This window comes from Corapipo altera, unplaced genomic scaffold, assembly GCF_003945725.1.
Source record: "Corapipo altera isolate COAL_440 unplaced genomic scaffold, ASM394572v1 1, whole genome shotgun sequence".
NCBI classification, from domain to species: domain Eukaryota; kingdom Metazoa; phylum Chordata; class Aves; order Passeriformes; family Pipridae; genus Corapipo; species Corapipo altera.
Window position 1 is genome coordinate 27,417,142 of NW_020884873.1, and position 20,780 is coordinate 27,437,921.

At 35.8% G+C, this 20,780-nt stretch overlaps 1 protein-coding gene across 17 annotated transcripts in view; it reads left to right on the forward strand.

Annotated features, from left to right (window-relative positions):
* The window catches only part of PPFIA2 (PTPRF interacting protein alpha 2), a 318,848-nt gene that overhangs the window by 263,784 nt on the left and 34,284 nt on the right, over positions 1 to 20,780 (forward strand). For all 17 annotated transcript variants that reach the window (XM_027653930.1, XM_027653957.1, XM_027653936.1 and 14 more), the window contains 11 exons: positions 91 to 174; positions 527 to 658; positions 2,140 to 2,202; positions 4,354 to 4,445; positions 6,677 to 6,812; positions 7,179 to 7,399; positions 10,134 to 10,371; positions 12,969 to 12,998; positions 13,878 to 14,008; positions 14,509 to 14,663; positions 18,966 to 19,059. In XM_027653930.1, the coding sequence (XP_027509731.1) occupies positions 91 to 174; positions 527 to 658; positions 2,140 to 2,202; positions 4,354 to 4,445; positions 6,677 to 6,812; positions 7,179 to 7,399; positions 10,134 to 10,371; positions 12,969 to 12,998; positions 13,878 to 14,008; positions 14,509 to 14,663; positions 18,966 to 19,059 (1,376 nt within the window). The remainder of the gene's footprint in view (positions 1 to 90; positions 175 to 526; positions 659 to 2,139; positions 2,203 to 4,353; positions 4,446 to 6,676; positions 6,813 to 7,178; positions 7,400 to 10,133; positions 10,372 to 12,968; positions 12,999 to 13,877; positions 14,009 to 14,508; positions 14,664 to 18,965; positions 19,060 to 20,780) is intronic.

Sequence of the window (20,780 nt, forward strand, 5' to 3'; positions counted from 1 at the left end):
AGCTTGCTTTATGTTTTGTTCAAACTTTACTGAGACAAAAACTTCCAAAGTCACTTAAATTACAGAAACAGTATTTCTATTTTTTTACAGGCGGAAGAAAGGCATGGAAACATCGAGGAACGTATGAGACACTTAGAAGCTCAACTTGAAGAGAAGAATCAGGAACTTCAAAGAGTATGTGTATTGTAGACATCTTCTGTGCACTTTCTTTTAATTTGTTGGTACAGTGCTACATTATGCACTCCAGCACCCAAATCTACCTACTAGTAAATGTTTTATTTATAACAGTAATGGCAGCATCTTCCCACTTTACTTACCCATCCTAATATACTAGTTTGCACCTAGTTTCAGAGTTGAAAGTATTCTGCTGTTACAGAAATGAATGTGCATTAATCAGTAACTGTAATTACATTTCCAGTGGACTTTTTTAGGTTATAGTTACCATGGTTTTTTTATTATTTTTTAATGATGCGAGTCTGTAGTGGTTAATTTTGGACCCTACCAATCTGTCTCTTCTACATTAAAGGCAAGGCAAAGAGAAAAAATGAATGAGGAGCACAACAAAAGATTATCGGATACTGTAGACAGACTTTTGACAGAATCCAATGAGCGTCTGCAACTACACTTAAAAGAGAGAATGGCAGCACTTGAAGAAAAGGTACAGTGCAAAGAGCAGTATAAAGTTTATCTTAATAAACATTTTGCTGTATGTTCTACTTTTATGAGGATGGAGGCTGATTTAGTATTACCAAATGCTACCACAAATATGGTCTAACTTACACATTCAACTCTTAATTCAAGAGTGCGCTCAAGTGTCTTTTCAGAAGTACTGCAAATATGCTGAACATTTTGAGTTCCCGTTTTATCAGCCAAGAATCTGATGAAGAGCTTGTAAAGGACCAATGCATGACAGGGTATGAGGCAATGAGAGGAAGTAGACGAGAACTGAGGAATGACCACATTTCAGATGTGCTATCAATCCTTATTTAACCTGCTGATTTTACCTCACTTCCTCTTGGAAGTGTAAAATGCTGTCACCACAGAAGAAAGAGCATCCACCCTTGGAGAGGGAATATTGTTTACAAGTTTTCCATGATGGGCGATGTGGTGGGTTGATCTTGGCTGGACGCCAGGTGCCCTGCCACCTACTCTATCACTCCCCAGAGGGACAGGGGAGAGAGTAAGGTGGAAAAAAGTAAACAACTCGTGGGTTGAGATAAGGCAGTTTACTTAAAGCAAAAAGCAAAGCGAATCTTGTGCACGCAGAAGCGAAAGATAGCAGGGTTTATTCTCTACTTCCCATGAACAGCGATGGTTGGCCACTCCCGAGAAGCAGGGCTTCGGTACATGTGGCGTTTTCTCAGCAGGCAGCCATTAGACAATGAATGCCCCCCCTCCTGCTCTGTGCCTCAGCTTTTATATCTGAGTTAATGTCACATGGTCTGGAATATCCCTTTGGTCAGTTTGGGCCTACTTGGGTAACCTCCCAGGATCTTGTCCTCAACTAAGGAAGGAATGTTACAGTGTTGGTGCTGTGCTCAGCAGCAGCCAAAACACCAGTGTGTTATCAACACCCTTCTAGCTGCCAATGCAAAGCACAGCACTGTGAGGGCTACCATAGGGAAATGAAATGCAGCTCAGCCAGACCCAATACAGGAGACAAAGTGGTCCTGCAAAATTCAAAGCCCCTGACCAAATTTATATTTGCCCTCCTTAATCCCTCCCTCTTCTTATTCACCTTCTTTCTGATCTGAGGGGAATGTTTCAGTATTTTTTCAGAAGGATATTTCAGAACCTCTCAGATGATGTTTTATTGGTTTACATCACTGAAACAAAATGTTGTACAGAGCAAGAAACAGGCTTGTCAAAATAAGAAGCTGGGAGGAATAACTGTGTAAGAACAAGGCAGTTGCTCAATTGAATGAAGATGCAGTTTTTGCTGTTCTAGAAAACACATGGTCCTACACATTTGAATTCTCTCCAGCATTTAAAATTTAATATGTAACTGAAGCATTAAAGAATTTTAAAGTCGAGTGTATATGAACTTTGAAAACTTGTACACAGAGACTACATGTATATAGTGATATTAGTATATCTCTTATTTCTTTCTTGTTTGTTTTTTTCTTCATTTCATTCTAGAATGTTTTGATTCAAGAATCTGAAAGTTTCAGGAAAAATCTGGAAGAGTCCTTACATGACAAGGTACTATAGAATATTGTGGTATTATCTGTATTTATCTAAAGATGTATATTTATTATTTGGAGATATGTATATGGTATATTAATTATCTAAATATCATGTAAAATCTTCCTGACATCAGTGATAAGTCCTTTAATTACCCAAATGCTGTAAGTAGCCTTAGAAGGTCTCTAGTGATTGTTCTGAGCTAACTTCATGGTTGATATCCTAGCCTCAGGAATTCAATACCAAAATTCACATTAATTTCACTGGCTCTGGAGTTTTGGTTCTATGAGTTTTAATTCTGAAAAAGTCTTGTTTAACAGAAATGTATGCATAATTGGTTGCACTTTCATAGTGAAGAATATAATTTCTTGATAAAATTCTTCTTAACAGATGCAGTGGCATTATGCTAAATATAGATGAAGGTGGCCTTTCTTCATTCATTGCAAATTAACCTTTAATACTATATAGTGAATCAGTCAAATAGATTATAAATATTTGTCCCAATCTCAAATACTAGGACTTTATTTTGAAGTTATTCTTTCCTTGAGCACAGTAGAGTACTGAAATATGTCTGTATTCAGATTCACAGAAGTGTTTTTGCAATGTATCAAATCCATTTAAAAGCAAGTGTATAGAATTATAAAAATGTAGCTCCATTCGATAGTAATATAAATATATCATATGGCATCCAAAATCAAGGCCTTCACGGCATTCAAAAAATTGTTATTTTCATCTACATTCGGATAATCTGTAAAAAGGCAGCAAGATTAAACAACCTACTCCACTGCCTCACCACCCTCACGGTAAAGAATTTCTTCCTAATATCTGAAACCTACCCTCCTTCAGTTTAAAGCCATTATCCTTTGTCCTATCACCACATACTCTGACCCAGAGCTTCTGTTTCCCACTTTGAAGGGCTTATGTGTTCCATTTTGATGAAGAAACTGATGAAGCAATTTCAAATGGATATAATAGCAGATACTAATAATCTCTAAGTAATTGGCAAATGTTATAAGTAGAGTATCTCAGTAATTCTATTCAATCAAGAAATACTGTAATAACACTATAGTATTGTTTCATTAATAATAATAATTAGGTAGTAATAATTACTGAATCTGATATTACTTAGGTGCAGATCCTTATCCTTGCTAGGACTTTGTAATACTGAACATTTTGAACTGTAGGAACAGCAGTGTTATATCTTCATACCACATTCTTTCTTAGTTTCTTTTAATGTTCTTTGATTTCACTTTATTAGTAGATGATAATTATTTGTACAATTTGAATTTCATCAACTCAACAACAGCCAGAAGTATAACTGTAGTTCAATAAATCACCTAAAATGCAGTTGTCACTAAGTCTGTATCTCTATCAGTAAATAAAAAGGCCAGTATGCAATCTCATACCCTCATAGAATCATTTAAGTTGGAAAAGGTTGAAGATCACCAAGTCCAACCATTAATCTTGCAAATGGCAAATGGTGTGTCACATGCTGAACTATGCCTGGCACAGTGCCAACACAAATCAGTGTTGGTTCTTTTCCTCACCCTGGCTTCATAAGAGGAAAAAAAGAAGTTTCAAGGACAAACTTGTCCTGCCAACACTTCCAGCTAGTGGTAAAGTAGTAGAGTGCTATACCACCTTGTAAGTTAAAACATACCCAGGTATTCTTCCCAAGAATGCCAAGGCAGTGGAAGGATTGAAAAAGGTTTGTTTCAGGTGCAAGGACAACTTCTTAAGGATGCTGCACACACACACCTTCTCCAAGGCTCTTTGTATCTTCTCCAGCCCAAGGAGGCCTTGTACACTTCTGCAAACATGTTATTTCTCTCTGCATACCAGGGAGAGAGATAGCTTGCTCACAGTCTCTCCCTACAACTTTCTCTGCAATGCAGAAGGAAATTAAAAAACCCATCTAACTCGTTTGAGAAGGCATTTTACAGTCTTCCTAAGTGAAATCAAGTTCTAGCTTTCCGCTGCAAAATCTTGCGCAATCGCACCTGCAATCTCCTCTTGATGCATACATCTTGTTAGCAGTAACAAGACTCAATTGAGCTCCCTTTTCTTATTATAGTCAGTGTTATGTGCAGTGTATCTTTTCTTACTTGTTTAACTTTATGAGAATAATATCTCCTAAAGTAAATGTATTTTTACTATTCTTATTTCCAGGAAAGACTTGCCGAAGAAATTGAGAAACTGAGATCTGAACTGGATCAAATGAAATTGAGGGCTGGTTCTTTAATCGAACCCACCTTGTCAAGGTAATATTTAAAGACCAAGGTTTCCTCACTTTGAGTTGAAATTGAACATAAATATAAGTGTCAAGCCTTTGCAGCAGGGATTTGTTCAAACCACACATAAATATAGTTATGTATTTCTTTAAAAATGTAAAAATTTTTGCAATTATTATTGCTGTTGCTTTTCACTTTTTTGATAGGTAAACAGGGCATAATATCAGTGAGTATACACTGAAATATTGCTGAGATTAAAGAAAGACTCTTAAATTATGAAATATTTTGAAAGGTATATCCAAATACCCTACTTTTTTCCCAGACCTTAAAAATAAATTTGAAACTATCATTTTTAATGCTGTAATTGATCAGTATATTTATGATCATATTTATTCTATCAATTATATCTAATTTTTTTAATTAGCAAGACATAACTCAGCTGTGCTTAGTGTGTAGCAAAAGGCCACAGAACTTCAGCTAAAGATGAAGGTGGTATTCAGAGACATCTGAAAATACCCTAACAGGACATTAAACATTCTGACTCTTTTTGGTGTAAAATCAAATGGAAACAAGAGTAAGGCAAATGCCATAAAAATAACCTCTAACAGCTGAAATGAATTTATCACACTAGAAAGTCCTTCTTGCTTAAAAGTAACCCTTGAGATAAAATTGTTATTTTATTGATAATTGTATGCCTTATGCTGTTTTCACAACAAGCAACATATGAACTTTTAAAAGCTGTCAGCAAACCTGCCAGCCAAAGCTCATGGACCAAGGCTAAATCGGGCGCTCTCTAATCATCTGAAGTTATTCTTGTTCCATAGTTTTTTTTCTTCCCTCAGCTATTGCCTGCTGCTTGTTGTCCTCAGGCATCTTGCTCAGTACCTGGATATGGTTTTTCCCTCAACCTTTTACTATCTCTTGGAATAATATTTTTCTATACATGGAGAAGTGTAAATCAATGAAATTCAAAATGTAATGTGCTTATAGTGGTTCAAATTTTTGTTCCTTTGGGAATGGGCACTTTTTGAGAGTGCTTGCAGGGATACATGCTATTGAACTGCTGCAACAAGCAGCAAATTTGGTTTTGGAGAAGAGCAGCCTTTCTTACTGTGTAGATGAGTATCATCAACTTGTGCTCTGTAAACAGGAGCTGATTTGCTCTTGTCAAAGGGCTGTTTGAACTTGATAAGCTATCTAAATGTCTTGGGAATCCAGCAGGTTCCACCAAACAGTATACTTTCCTTTCTGTAACCTCATCGCATAAAACTACCAGCCCTCTCAGGCATAGGAAGCTATCAACATTAAATACTTCTTGTTCTCAGCCCGTATTCAGTTCTGCTTTGGCAGGAGTTTGTACTTTCAGCAAAATAATGAAGCTGATCAGCAGATAAATATCTGCAGCCAGAGACCGGAACCTGGACTGTTTCTTTTGTTCTGCCAACTTCCTCCACAAGTGCCAAATATTATCGATTACCAGAACAAAATTGAGATAATTACTGTACACAGAAGGTAAAACCAGGGGTTTTTTGGTTAAATTTCATTCTTTTACTGTGATCATGCTATTCATATACTTTTATGTGGAGATTGCTGATGTATTAAGAAACAGAAATTGTTCAGGTCTCTGCTTCTGAGGTTGAATACTTAAATGGTGCTTCTGCTCTTCTGACTTGGCTATGTGGCCCATGGTTAGGATGCTTCTGTTGCATCATGCAGGGGACTTTTGCTGCTGCTGTTTGACCTAGGACAGAAAGGCCAGGGAGCATTATTTGCAGTCAAAAAAAGATATGCTGAAGTCACCCCATATATGCCTCACCAAAATATCCCAAGATCTACCAGGACTATAGGGAAAATTGAGGGTTAAAACTCTGAAAAGTGCCATCAAATAAAGATGAATAATTCCTAACCGATGTTAAATATTGCAGGGTAGTTCACTAATATTTTCATAATGTAGAGCACAGACTTACAGCAGGAAAGCTTTATCGATATACTCATGTACATGTAACATGCTTACAGTAACCTCAGGTATATTTATTCAGGAGAATAATAGAAGGAAAATATACAGGATAGTACATTCAACTGCCAGGTCTAATTACCCAAAAATCTGCTTTTTTCTTGTCAAAATTTTGGATGGTAAGTTTTTCTGTGCACATAAATTTTTTGTTTAAACAAAGAAATCTGTGTTTCTCGACTGAAGGTCATTAGATTGTTCTTGTTATTCCTATTACTCTCTCAGTCCACTTATGTGATTTTCTTTATAGGCCTCACCTTGACACATCAGCAGAACTGAGGTACTCAGTGGGCTCACTGGTTGATAGCCAGTCTGACTATCGGTCAGCTAAAGTGATAAGGCGACCTAGAAGAGGCCGGATGGGAGTACGAAGAGATGAACCAAAGGTTAATCCCCAATTTCTTCTCATATTCCCTGATAGGAGAATGTATTTCAGGCTGTTAAGCTTACAGTTTCTTGGGGTTTTTTTCCAGAAAAAAACAACAGCAGAAAAAACAACCCACCATACTTGACTATCTGTCTTTTCTTGGTGTCTTTTTGTGTAAATTTTCCTGATAGTAATTGTACACACAATTTGCAGTTATGTGAAAATACTTTACATAATTTGCAGTAATATTGCAAGCATTAATGGAGAGTTAATAATTGAATAAATATTTTTAAATGCTAGTTGCTTTCCTTTCCCATTTTTTAGAAGTTTGACTTTACAGTTGTTTTCCCTGATGTAAGCTGTATACATCCTAATTCCTTCTCAGGTAAAATCACTTGGAGATCATGAGTGGAATAGGAGTCAGCAGGTTGGTGTTTTGAGCAGTCATCCATTCGAAAGTGACACTGAGATGTCTGACATCGATGATGATGATAGAGAAACGCTTTTCAGCTCCATGGACCTGCTGTCACCAAGTGGCCATTCTGATGCCCAGACTCTTGCCATGATGCTTCAGGAGCAGCTAGATGCAATCAATAAAGAAATCAGGTATGCAGTCTGAACCAGCTGGAATGCGTTTATGATTACAGCTTCAAGCTTCCTTTAGTGCTTGAGTTCAGGTGCCATTCATAACAGTTAGGAAACCACCTGTACATTTAAAGGATTGATAATGCATCCACTTTTAAGAGGAGAGTATTGATTGTGTGAAGATAACAATGGCCTCTTTCTTTTCTAGCCATAGAAATTTCTTTCAAAAAATGTTCCAAGCGGAAAACTGATGGCTAATTGAAGAGAAATAAGTTAGAGAAGGCTAGCACATCACAGATTTGATAGATTGTTGTTCACAGTCCTCTTTTCAAGGTCTTTGTTATGCATGACACCACTTACTCAGTAACAACCTCCTATCAGAAATATTTGATTTCAGTGCTCTTCGTGCTTTCTTCTGGTGATTATCCCTCTGTGACGTCCAATATAAGCCATGTTTTCTAACATATGGTTTTGATTTTCTCTGTAGACACAGAATATGACTTTTCATACTCCAAGTTGGATTATAGTGCTTGGAAATGGGTAGTGAATAGAATATATCTTAATTTTTCTGCAAATTTAATGAAGTGATAGAGAATCAAATTACATATTTTAATTAAGTGATTTTTAATAAATGAAATAATATTTTAGGTTTAAAAGATTCCTACATGTTTTTCAGGAAGGGCAACTTTGAAAAAGCTTGGTGTATGAAAAAAGTCCCCTGATTAGTGACTGTTTTTCTAGAAAGAGATGAAGGAAAGGTTACTAAATTTATTAGGCACTTTCTGGTAATACTATAAACATAAATACTGTGGTTAAAAATATAATCAAAACTAGATTGATTATCTTCTGCCAAACCTGTCTTTCTCTGATCAAGGTTAATCAGGGGAGAACTCTATTGGAATATATTGAATTTTAATAATTTTTCTGTTCTGGGGGAAGCTTTTTGTTGCAAACCTACATATTTGCTGATCCCAGAATGTCTTTGTTCAAATAGAATTACACTGCTGTTTTCTCAAACCTCTTATTACACCTATCAAGATAAAGAGTCAAAGAGATATGGTTTTGGTATTGATGTTGGGAAGGTAAATTCCTCAAAACAGTGTATATAAAAGAGAGAACCTTAACCATATTTTCTATTGTTACAAAGAAGTCAGCGCTGTGACCAATTTAGGAAGCTGTAGATGTAACAACTATATTTGTTTTTAAAAAACACTTTTGTCAGTTTAAGAAGTAATATAGTAAAGGATTCTCGTGAGGAATTGTACCTGCAGGTGACATAGTGGGATACTATTTGTGCCACCCTGAATCAGATCATTGTTTTACTTAACTCAGCATCTTGACTCAGATGTTAGGTACAGTTTTATCTCAAAAAGGAAGCAACAGTGCCCTTTGTATATGGCCATTTTTACTGGAGGTCTGCTGAGAGTAGTTTATTTCCCCTAGTCCTAATCTTACACTGAAGTATAGGTTTTTATTATCACCACCATAATTATTAAAGGACCAGGTAAGTAATTTTGTATTCTTTTTTTTTTTTTATATGGCTCAGGAAAAATCATTCTACAAGGATAGTCATATAAACTGTACTGCATTTCATATTTTCTTGGTATGTGGGTATTTTTTTTCTTGACAAACATGATCAGGGTATATAAAATGATTTGAGTTATCAAAAGAGATTAAAAATGTATTTTGCCTTAATTTTTTTTTATTATACAAGATGATTCAGAATTTAGATTACTAAAATGAAAAAAAGATTATAATTCCCTTTCAAAATATTATTGGCCTTTAAGTTTCTGCCATACCTTATTTCAAAAAGAACTGTAGACATTTTATACAAATTCTGAAGTGGATGTTAGGGAAGAAGATTTATCACAGCACAGGAATTTTTAGGTTTCTATTTTTAATGTATTATGTTTTTATTTATTGTACTTGCTTCATTTTGTTCTGAAAAGCCTGGTTCACAGTTTCAGCTTCCCCAAACTTTGCATTCACTCATTAAACCTAGATCCCTCCTACATTTTGCTCCTCATTGCAGAAACAGACTACTCTTAATATGGGTTTATGGGTTTACAAACAAATGTTTGATTTCAAAGATATTTTTCCATTCTAGTTGCAATCACAATTAAAAACCAAAACTAAAGAACCCAATGGAAGCATCCTATTGAGGTGATATATGTTTAAGAATCTTACAGTGCTTGTCAGCAAGAGAGATATTTTAATGAAATTCACTTAAAAACACAGTGCTTTAGAAACAGATATCATTTTTTCATCAAATTGTAGAGATGAAACAATTTGTTTTGCAGGTTCTCTTTTTTCATTAATAAGGATTATTTTAGCAATTCCCTTCTTAAAGGCCAATTTCATTTGACTTTAAGTTTGTGTTTGAGCTTTAGCAAAAGAAAATCAGATGAAGGCAACATAATATTGGAATTAGTTATCTATGGTAAAAGCGATTGTTAACCTCCCTACCCTATACTGTCTCCTTTGCGAAAGAAACAAGCTTACTGAAATGTCACACATCAAATCTTGCTGTTAGGAACATTCTTCAAACAAGTTTTGAGAATGGAGAAGTTAAGACAAATAATTTTATAACTCTGATGATTATGAAAATACCCTTTCTAATATTATTTTTAGTTGACCTACGATATTCATATTTGTTTCTCTACTTTCAAAGCTCATTTGAAAGGAAATAGTTTTTCGTTTTGCTTCAGGGATATGAAGAGGGAAATGCAACCACACTCTTCTTTTACTTAATAAGGTTAATCCAAGAAGAGAAAGAGTCAACAGAACTGCGTGCTGAAGAGATAGAGAACCGAGTGGCCAGCGTGAGTCTGGAAGGCTTAAATCTAGCCAGAGTCCACCAAGGTACCTCCATTACTGGCTCAGTGACAGCATCATCACTTGCAAGCTCATCTCCTCCCAGCGGACACTCAACTCCTAAACTCACCCCTCGCAGTCCAGCCAGGGAGATGGACAGAATGGGGGTTATGACACTGGTAAGAAACTGTGACAGCAATTTTAGGTGTGATATTTCTCATCTTAAGTACTTAATCTTTTCACTGTATGACTGGTTCATCTCTCAAATTCTTTATTCACTTCTTCATCAGACATACACAGATAGCAAATTCCCTAGCATCTGGACATTTGGGTGGTTTGGGTCTTTGTTATAGTGGTTTTGAGCATTGCATAATTCACCAGGGACATAATGATGTGGGGATCAAGGGCCACTGATCACTGCAATTACTGTAATCAACTTATATGTAAAAAATGTTTACTAATGGAAAGCTCTGAAGTGATACAGTTATTACACAGTAATCTCTGGGACTATTGTTGAGTTTAAACTTTCAGGAAATACCTAGAAGACATTAAGAGCTTCCACTGCTTCGTATATATGATCATTTGGATATACATTTTGTTATGTGTACTCTTTTATACTTGCAGCATTTTTATGACAGTATATCATGCACTTGAAATAGATACTTTATAAGTACTAATAATTCATTTAACAGATATATTTCAACATTATAAGCAGCACACACATAGATATCAAGCCATGAAATTACCATTTCTAACATTATTTTGAGGACGCATTCAAAAATGCTTGGTTTGATTTGAAAAGGGATTTGCAAAAAAATTAATTTTGATCCTACACAAAAAGAAGCAATGCAAGTCTGTAAAGGTAATATGTGTCAACATATTCGAGATGTAAAGCTCTGCTACTGATCAGAGTACAGCCACAGTGTTTAGTGTGAGCTGCAAATCAGTTTGGAGCCTGGGTGAATTAATCCCTTTAAGCACTAGGAGAGAATCAAAGCAGCCCACTCTGCTGATCTCCACATACAGGGAGTAGAACAGGGTATGTGTAAGCCCATTTTTTATTTGATTTTTCGCAGATAATCATAATGTTCCCAGTGTCCCCTTGTGGTCCGTTCCTTGGAAGAAGAAGGTAGAGCCTCTCATCAGAGGGAAAATGAACTTTGATCTCAATCAGAATGCAGAAATTAACTATCCTAGCAGAGAAGGTTGCTAAGAGCAACTGGGAATGGAGCCTAGCTGTTCATTCTTCTCAGTTGGGAGTAGGGACTTTTGCCAGTGATCATCTAGCCAAGTATTACCTTTTCCTCAGAAATTACAACTACTCATATCCAGTTTAACTGCCTCCCAGTTTAGTATGGTGTTTGCTGCCTTCTTGGGAACTAAGGACAGCAGAGAGGAGGTCAGGGCAGGCGGTTGTGACTGATTCTTTTCTGCCCCCAGTTCTCACTTCTGAATAGCAGAAAGGAAAATATTGATTGCACAGATCGTTGTGGAGGAGGTGAGTGTGGAGATTGCTGTGCTGCCACTTCACCAAAGCAGCAACTTCACAAATACACAGTTTGGCTCCATTTCCTCAGCCATTTAAACTAGATAATCTGGCTACAGAAAAATGGCAATGGTTAAACTGGTCCTCCAGCAGATACCTGTGTTGCCTGATTGCCATGATTAGGACAGTGTAGCATCGGGTCAGTAGGTTCATCAGATTCAAACATAAAATGACAGCATAGCCTCTGTACTTCAGGTTGCCATGGTCTCACTGGCATCCAGCTCTAACCATGCTAAAACTCAGATGGATATGTCTGTATGAGTTGCAGTTGAACTCTTGACATACCATAAGCAGTAGAAGCAGAAACCCATGGCGTGCTCAGCAGCACAGCCTACAATTTTTCTCACTTTCATCAACCGTTTCAAGACATTTCTGCCCTGCATTTCATTCCCCCTGAAACTCCCCTGTTTCAGTGGGAGTTCAGTGTTGAATATATCCTCATTACTGGCTGGGGACAGACACAAGCTTGTCAGACATCCTCAAAGTGGAAACTGAGTTGAGAAGAGTTCTGTGGAGTCCTGGTCTCTAGAGCCCAAATTGCCAGATGACCCTATATCGGTTGTCTGGAGAAGCAGTATTGCATGAATTTCCACAACCCAGGTCCACACAGTAAATAAATTCTGCACAATATCTTCAGCTTTCCTTAAATGAATGAGACATCCACCAAAAATAAAAATGCAAAGGGGGTTGAACAAGACACATTCTAGCAGCCTTCTATTGCCAAGTAATACTTGGCAGTACAGAAGATAGGTGAACCTATATTAATCTTCTGAAAATGCCAGTCACTTTTTCAGGCACAGTATTTGGTGATGATATTTTGTGCTTTTACTTGGTGTGACACCAATATATTTGTAGAATTAGATAAAACTTCAATAAAAATCTCTGCGGGGTATAGCCTAAATATTTATATGAAAACTCAAAAAATAGAAAGTGCTACTATGAGCTTGCAATGTCCAACTCTTTGGTGAGTTTATAAAATTGAAGGAGAGTGTAACTATAGGGAAAAAAATTACTACTTTTCCAGAATGGTATATATTTTAGGCATTATCTTATGTTATTACTTCAAGTATATAGTATAATTAGTATGTATTATGGATAGTATTATATTAAAGAAATCTCTACTTCACACTTCTGAATGTGAGAACAACGAAAGTGTCGTATTTTGTTATGCTTCATAAGATTTATTAATCATTCTTTTTTTGTTCTTGCTGCTTTTGTTACCAATCTAAGCCAAGCGACCTAAGGAAGCATCGGAGAAAGGTATGATAGTGGGGTTCTTTTTAAGTTTGGGAAAGCACATTTATCATATTCCTCTTCTATTTAGAAAACCGGGTCTCTTACCAGCAGCTGCATCCCCTCCTCTCCTTTTCATTTAATTTCTGAACATAATCAGTCTAATCCTACCTGGAAAGGCTTGCAGGGATCACAGCTAAGCCACAGAATCAAGGCCCACCAGTGATAGGTTGGAGTAGTAGCCTCTATAGCACAAACTTGAAAGAATACTTATTTTAAAAAATTCCGGACACAAAAGAATTACCTTCAAATGTATTTTGACCACTTTTCTTGCTGGAGGAACCAAAGCCAGATTCCTTGAAATCTTCTGGAGCAGTATAAAATTGTTTGCACAGCTGGCACTGATTATGAGATCTATTTTCACCTAACAGAAGAAAAATAATTATATGCTATGATAAAATTCCTTTCTGCCCATGCTTATTTTCAAGCATACTGACTAGTCTGTTAACACATTGTGGAGAGAGTGGTCATGTTTATGCCTGTATTTACATTCTTACATACCCGAGAAACCTTGTTGACTTGAATAATCCTGATTAATCCAAGAGACCCATTTACACCTAAGGTTATCTTCATGTTTAGACTTTCACTGTATCAACCTGTTTAGCATTAAGGGAATGAACTTCTACAAGCATATTCTCATTTCTTTCAAATATATACTTTAAGCTGCCATATTTAGGCACTTGTTCTCACCCAGTAGCATCTTTCAAAAATAAGAATCCTTACAATTTTCTCAAAAAATTGCACTTGAAACCATACATGCTTCAGTTCATTTGACAAACTCATGCAGCATATCTTGAAACGTTCCTGAAAAGCTAATCTGCTCTCAATGGAGTCTCTCTCCCCCAGATTGCAGTTGTTGAAGAAGATGGCCGTGAAGATAAAGCCACAATCAAATGTGAAACTTCTCCTCCTCCAACACCCCGAGCTATCAGAATGACTCATACGCTTCCTTCTTCATACCACAATGATGCCAGAAGGTAAGATGTTTGTAAAATGAATTGGCACTTCACAGTTTTACTGTGTAATAATATTTTCTAATCATTCCAAAATGACCCTGTTTCCCATGCCATGAGATAGAAAGCCTTACCAGTTATCTCTTGTATGACCTTGCAAATGTTTGTCAGTGCTAAAGTACATCCTGGATATTTCTGGTTTGAGGTACAGTTTTGATGACTGCTAGAAGTAGTAATACTGCAAATCTTAGAAAGAAAAACAGCAGGCTGACTACTGTATTTTTCATTAACTGTTCTTAGCAAATTAAAAATATTTATTTTCAGTCTTGCCTGATGGAGACAATGTGATCTTTTTGCTCTCAGTGTTGCCAAATAATTTAAGGAAAATATGATTGTTTCACCTGTTGGGGGATCATTAGTAAGTTATAACTAATTAATTTGTTTGCAGAACTGCTCAGAAGTAAAAAAATTACCTGAAAATTTTGGCATGTTATTTATTCCATTTCTTTACCATCATTTTGTAGTAGTTTGCCTGCTTCATTGGAGCCAGAAAGCATTGGTCTTGGCAGTGTCAACAGCAGTCAGGACTCCCTGCACAAAGCTCCCAAGAAGAAAGGAATCAAGTCTTCAATCGGACGTTTGTTTGGTAAAAAAGAGAAGGCTCGACTTGGACAGCTCAGTAAGGAATTAGTGGTAACAAGTCAAGGTCATCATTTCACAGTCATTTTTCCATTTTTAATTTCACTTTTCTTTTCAGTTTTCAATTTGCTCATTGTTCTGTTTCTTCTGGCACAAATTTTCCATTAAATTTCATTGTTATCAGCAATTGTATTTGTCAAGAGTTTGCTGTGACTGTAATGCAAATGAAAGGAGAGTTCAAATTGCTAGAGTCATACTCTTCACTGAACCTGCTGCTTCAATAGCCTGTTGAATTAGGGTAAAAAAGCTAACAGTGTATTCTTGAATAATCAAATAAAGAGGAGATGATAAAGTAGAAAGTAATAAACCACTATAACAGGTGTACCTATGTGGTAGGGAAGGTCCTTGCAAATGTAGCTGCTTTTTGGATTTCAGTGTGTCAGTAGATGCTCTCTGCTGCCTGTTGCTGAATGTCCTCACCATACTTTTTCAATTAGTTGTGCTACTCACAGCAGTTGTTTATTTTCTTCCTACTTCTGCCCTTTTCCCTTGCCAAGACCTTAGTCTGTTTCATTCCTGGCAAAAATTTCCCTATTTCTATAGGACGTGTCTATACGTACACATGCCAACACAAGTAACAAATTGGAATAGATGTGTCAGGAAAACTGAAATCCTAGTCTTGAAGACGTCACACAATATATGAATTCGTGAGGCACTAAATTTTTACTGCCATGGTGACCACATAACACTTGTAAAAGAATTTTAAGGCTTTGCAGTAATTGTAAGCACTTAAGCAATACATTAGCCTGAAATAAAAAACCTACATTCATATTAAAATATGTCCTTATCACAACTAACAAGCCCATCACTAAAATAGTATAGAATAGAAAAGGTTATATGAAGGTCATAGCATCAGAGTAAAATCGAATAACTGAGAATTCTTCATTTATACTCCAACCTTTCCCCTCTCTGCCTGTAAGAGCCTTGTGTTCTTGAAAAAACCCCAACCTAATTTCTAACTTTAATTTGAATTCCCTTTTTTTTTCTCACTATAGGAAGAGTAAAACTAATTTATTCACTCTTTTAAATGAGAATTTATTAAATAAGTCTTTCAAATATGCCTGCATGTCAGTGTCTGAATTGATGGAGAATTTTATAACTTTAGATTGCAGCCAAAGTTAGACTTTATTAATTCACATTTACATTCCATAAAACCCTTTTTATTGATACTGATGATTCATGTGCAATAATCTATGATTTCACAGTAACTCAGGAACACAGAGGACAAAGATGTAATAAATGTGTTCATGTTTCCTGCAGTTCCTTGCATTGTGGAACAAAAATGAAATAACAACTTTCCAGTTTATCTCAGGAACAATGCAATCTGGCAGTACATTAATTTCTTACTACCCACTGTGATTAATAAAACATACATAGAATTGGATAAAGTCTATTTGTAATTCCCAAGATTAAATCATGAAATTACTAAAAGATATTAGTGATTTGCAATTATATGACATTTTTGTGGCTTCCATCCTTTAGCCCAACAGCAAAGATTTCAGTATAATTCACATTTTAATTAAACAAACTAGGCTTACAAGCATGTATGAAATGAACAGTAGAACTGTTAACTAGCCAAAAAGTAGGAGCGAAGTATTTCTAGAAATTGAAAAGACATTGAGCAGCTAAATCACAAAGTAGTTTTTTCTCATCTTAATTTTTAACATATCAAAAGAAAAGCATATATTCAGTGACCACTTCCATTCAATGGCAGTATCGTAAAATCATAGAATATTGTGAGTGGAAAGGGACAGTGAAATTTAAAAAACAGCAATCATGGTAGTACTTGACTCAATTGTTTGACAGGTATGCTATCTGTGCAGCTGTATAATTAGTAGTTCTATTTATAGTAAGATACTATATCACAGAAATTTATATAGCAAGTCCTATCACTACTGCACTGCAGAATATTGTATGGTTTTCATAACCTAAATTTATAATACCAAATCCATAAAGAATGTAATTTATTTCCTTGCTTAAATGAAACACATGCTTCTTACATTTTTTTAATATGGAAAATACCTTTTTTTCAATTACTTATGTTTATATACTGTTATTTAAGAAACAATATTTGAACCTCCAAAGTTGTATCACTAACTTCAATGGAGTCAGGCTGTCTCCTATAATATTGCCTTACTCTGTGTTCCTTGCAAAAGTCTGAAATTATTAGTTTTCAACTACTAAACTTGCTAGAGTTTTATTTTGTTTTATTGTTTGTTACTGTTACCATCTCTGCTAGACCATTAGAATTATTGTTCAAAGGCAGATTCATGCCTTAGGAAATTCTTCTTAGAATTAAGATTCAAGATTTCTAGATTCTTCAAGTTTTCTTTAAATTATTGGAGAAGGGGAAAGGAATGCTATGGGGAACATAAGTGCATTTTGTTTCTTTCTTCCTGGATTAACTTGATTTTAAACTTATCCAGTCTTCTCTCACTTGGCAAACACCACACTAGATGCTTACATATTCTTCCCATGTAACATTTTAAATATTCTGGACCTAAACCAAACAATACATTCCAGGCATTTTTAGACCTGCCAAGGCAAGCTGATCTGCATGGTGTATGAAAGGTTAGCTTGTTAGAAAACCTTTATTGTGGCCACATCCAATACAAAGTACACTCAGTTATTCAAAGGGCCAGATGTGTTTGTCTTATAGAGAAATGTATTATGCCAAGAATACTCTCCAACCTGTAATAAACCCTCATTGCACTGCACTCATACCATCTCTCTACAATATATTGAGAGCTGGTCTCTCAAGAAAGGTGTGATATATTGATAGTGCAGTTTGCTAAATCAAAAACTTACTCCAGAGTCAACAGGGATCATTTAATAAGATTCTGTAAAACTTGGAAAGGCAGATGAAGTAAAGAAAAGCATACATTCATGTGCTCTGTATTTGTGAGATGCATTTACATCATTCTTATCATGAAACTTGCAGAAGTAGTGTCTCCTTTTAATACAGAAAAAAAATCTGTCCAGACAAACAGGAGTGCTAAAACAGCACCTGCTTTAAAAAAAAGCAGCTTAAACCCAAGCTTTTCCAAGTTAATGTCATAAATAAACATGAGGAAGCAGTGAGGTTTGTTCTCACTTGACTGAGGTGCATGTGCATTTGACTTGTTATAGGCTGTGATGCTATTTCACTACTTAACATTTATGCATTATTTTATAGTTAAAATCAACTAATCAGAATAGAATATTTGAATTTTGCGCTTTTTTATTGTGCCAGTGTCCACACTATGATTGTTCACTATCCATTAGTTGAGAAATAAGAAATTGCCATTTTCAAATGGAGTCAAGGACCCATATTTTACCACACTGTTGTCTTCCTTCTTGTGCCAGTTATATACCTTGTGAACAGGAGCACAGGAGGAAAGCAGCCTTCAAAGAAGTGCTGCAGCACTTCTATCTGTACATATGCATGTGGGAATGAGAGGACAATGTGAAGCCAGAGCCAGGAGATTGTACTGGCAGATATCTTCATTATTCCTTGAATCCAGACAGCGATAAAAAAGTCAGACCAACTTTCCTCTTCTTCTATAGGAAAGTCATGTTAGTGGACATACTGTAAGACCAGCAGAGATCATAAGTTATGTCCTTAGTTTATAATATGATTTTATTTTGGTCCATGTGTCCTTGCTTATTGCAAGCTTCCCTTGTCACTCTGTGTAACTTATTCAAGTTCCCACGACTTTGACAGGATTCAGGTGCCCACAAGACACCTCCAGGGAGATGTAGGAGTCTTTTTACTTCTCTGACAGAGTCTTTGTGTCATCTCTGTGAGTTTGCAGAAATAACAACAGACTCTAAGACTCTCTATGAAAGGAAAATGAAGACTTTAGCACTACTACATTAAGTGATGCTGTATTATGGCAATATTAATGAGACAGTTCTTGAGAATGCACTTTCATTTGTACATTTCTCAACTAAGATTAAAAAATGGTGAGAGCATTGCTTACTTAGCACCATGAGGCTGACCCTTAGGAGGCAAATAAAAACAGGCAAAGGAGATCAGGGTGCTTTTCTCATAAATTTCTACTAAACACGAGGAGGAGGAAACAACTTTTTTGTTCTACTTCTACTCTTTTCCACGTAGTAAACACTTGTCAGAATTTATTTCTGTAGGTGATAAATGTTCTCCACAAACACCAGATGTCATGGCTTGAGGAAGCAAACTTAGATGATGGTGGTTGGTGGGAGGGGAATTGAAGGGTTGATGAGGGGAACAACTAGGAAAGAGCTACGGGAAAATACAGTGGGGGTTTGGTTTGTTTTCCAGGAGGTTACATGGAAACAGAGGCAGCAGCTCAGGAATCTCTGGGATTAAGCAAACTTGGAACCCAAGCAGAAAAGGACAGAAGACTGAAAAAAAAGTGAGTACCTTTATTATGTGACTTTGTTTGCCTCAAACTTGATTAAAATGTCAGGATTTGTGTTGTTTTTATGCAGATATGTAAGGAGAAGCAAGACCATCTACTATGGCATTTTAGCACTAAGAGTGGGGGATTTTTTTCCCAGTGTAAAAGTTTTTAAAGCTGGATATAAAATATAGGGGGAAATATTCAGAGTTTGCCAATTGCAATATTATTTCATTTCTGAAAGAGCATAGGTTTATGAGAGACGTTTTTCTACTTCACATTGTCATTAATTTTGTGCCTTTTGCCTACTGGGCAATTCTTAAAATATTAGGTAGGTATTTAATGACTCACTAGGTAGATTTTTTTCAGAAGGTTAAAGAAGACTTTTTTGTATTATCTATTGAACACAATGTTATGTCTGTTTATAGAGGTCAAAGGCTCCCCATAAACCCCAGCAGCTTCACTCTCTTTTTGCCTGACAACAAATGGCTACCTAACTTTTTATTTGCATGAATTATACAATAATTGAATGCTGTCTTTGATGCAACTCCTTGTAAAAACAGTAAGCTGACTCATAGCAGCTGCCAGGAGCTATGGAGAACTAACAAAATAAGGCTACAAAGGCAAAAGAACTGGAGAAACAGGAGTTCCAGTGTAATTAGAGGGTGTCAGGGAAAAAAGATGGTATTTAAAAATGGCTTCACAAATTCATTATGTAAACAAGCAGGTTTATTTTTTCATCTGTAACCATTAACTTTACAGCTATTATTTAGATTCTGAAAGCCTCATTTTTAAATTTTCCAGTTTTTCAGGCTTCTTTCAGTCTTTTAATATTCCTTTGCAGAGTTTCAAGAGAATTTGCAAGTCTAATCCAAGGAATCTAGGGATAATGTTTGAACTTACCTTTAAATGTTTATGTAGAGTATTTTTAATCACTACTTTCATGTCAAGCCCTTGACGAAATATAACTTTAAGTTTGCACATCCATGTAATATAAAAATGTAAGCATTCCATTGAAATCAGCTTCAAGTTAGCAATTAAAGATAGAGAAGCAGACATTGTACTATTTGAGAAAGAAGAAACATTTTAAAATCAATTAAGAAGCTCACAATAACATTCACAGGGATATTAGAGTTGATGAGTCTTGTCCCTCTATTTATCAGTACATTTTTAACACTAATTAGTAATTTAGAGAGATATAGATGTAGAGCATGTTACTATGCTTTTTTTTACTGAATCTAAAAAGTATCTTTGAGGCCATCATTGCCATTCATAAAGAATATAATTGAATTTTCAGCAGCCTTTTTTTAAGTCCATATGTATCTTCCAGCTCTGAGGACTGAATGTACCACAAGGGACAAATGTGTTCACTTTGTTCACTTTCTTATGTGTTAGTTCTTTAATCTGGGTAAAATAACATAAGACTTGACACATACAACTGCATATATGACACTACTACTTTGTATATGAGATCGCTTACCAAGTTTTGGGTCTAGAAATAATAGGTGTACAGGTAATCTCTTATTAATGTTCTGTCTAATCTCATATAATTAGACTTTCCCATGCTTTCTACTTTTCAAGTCTTTCCTTTATTTCTCCTGTGTCTGTCTGTCCTTGGTTCTTTATGGATTAGATATGATCAGAATGTTATCTGCCAGAAGGAAAGAAATCTTTCATTTGCAACTATGACTGTTCAATTAGTCTGAACTGTGTATTATTTATTCTAAGTATGTGTT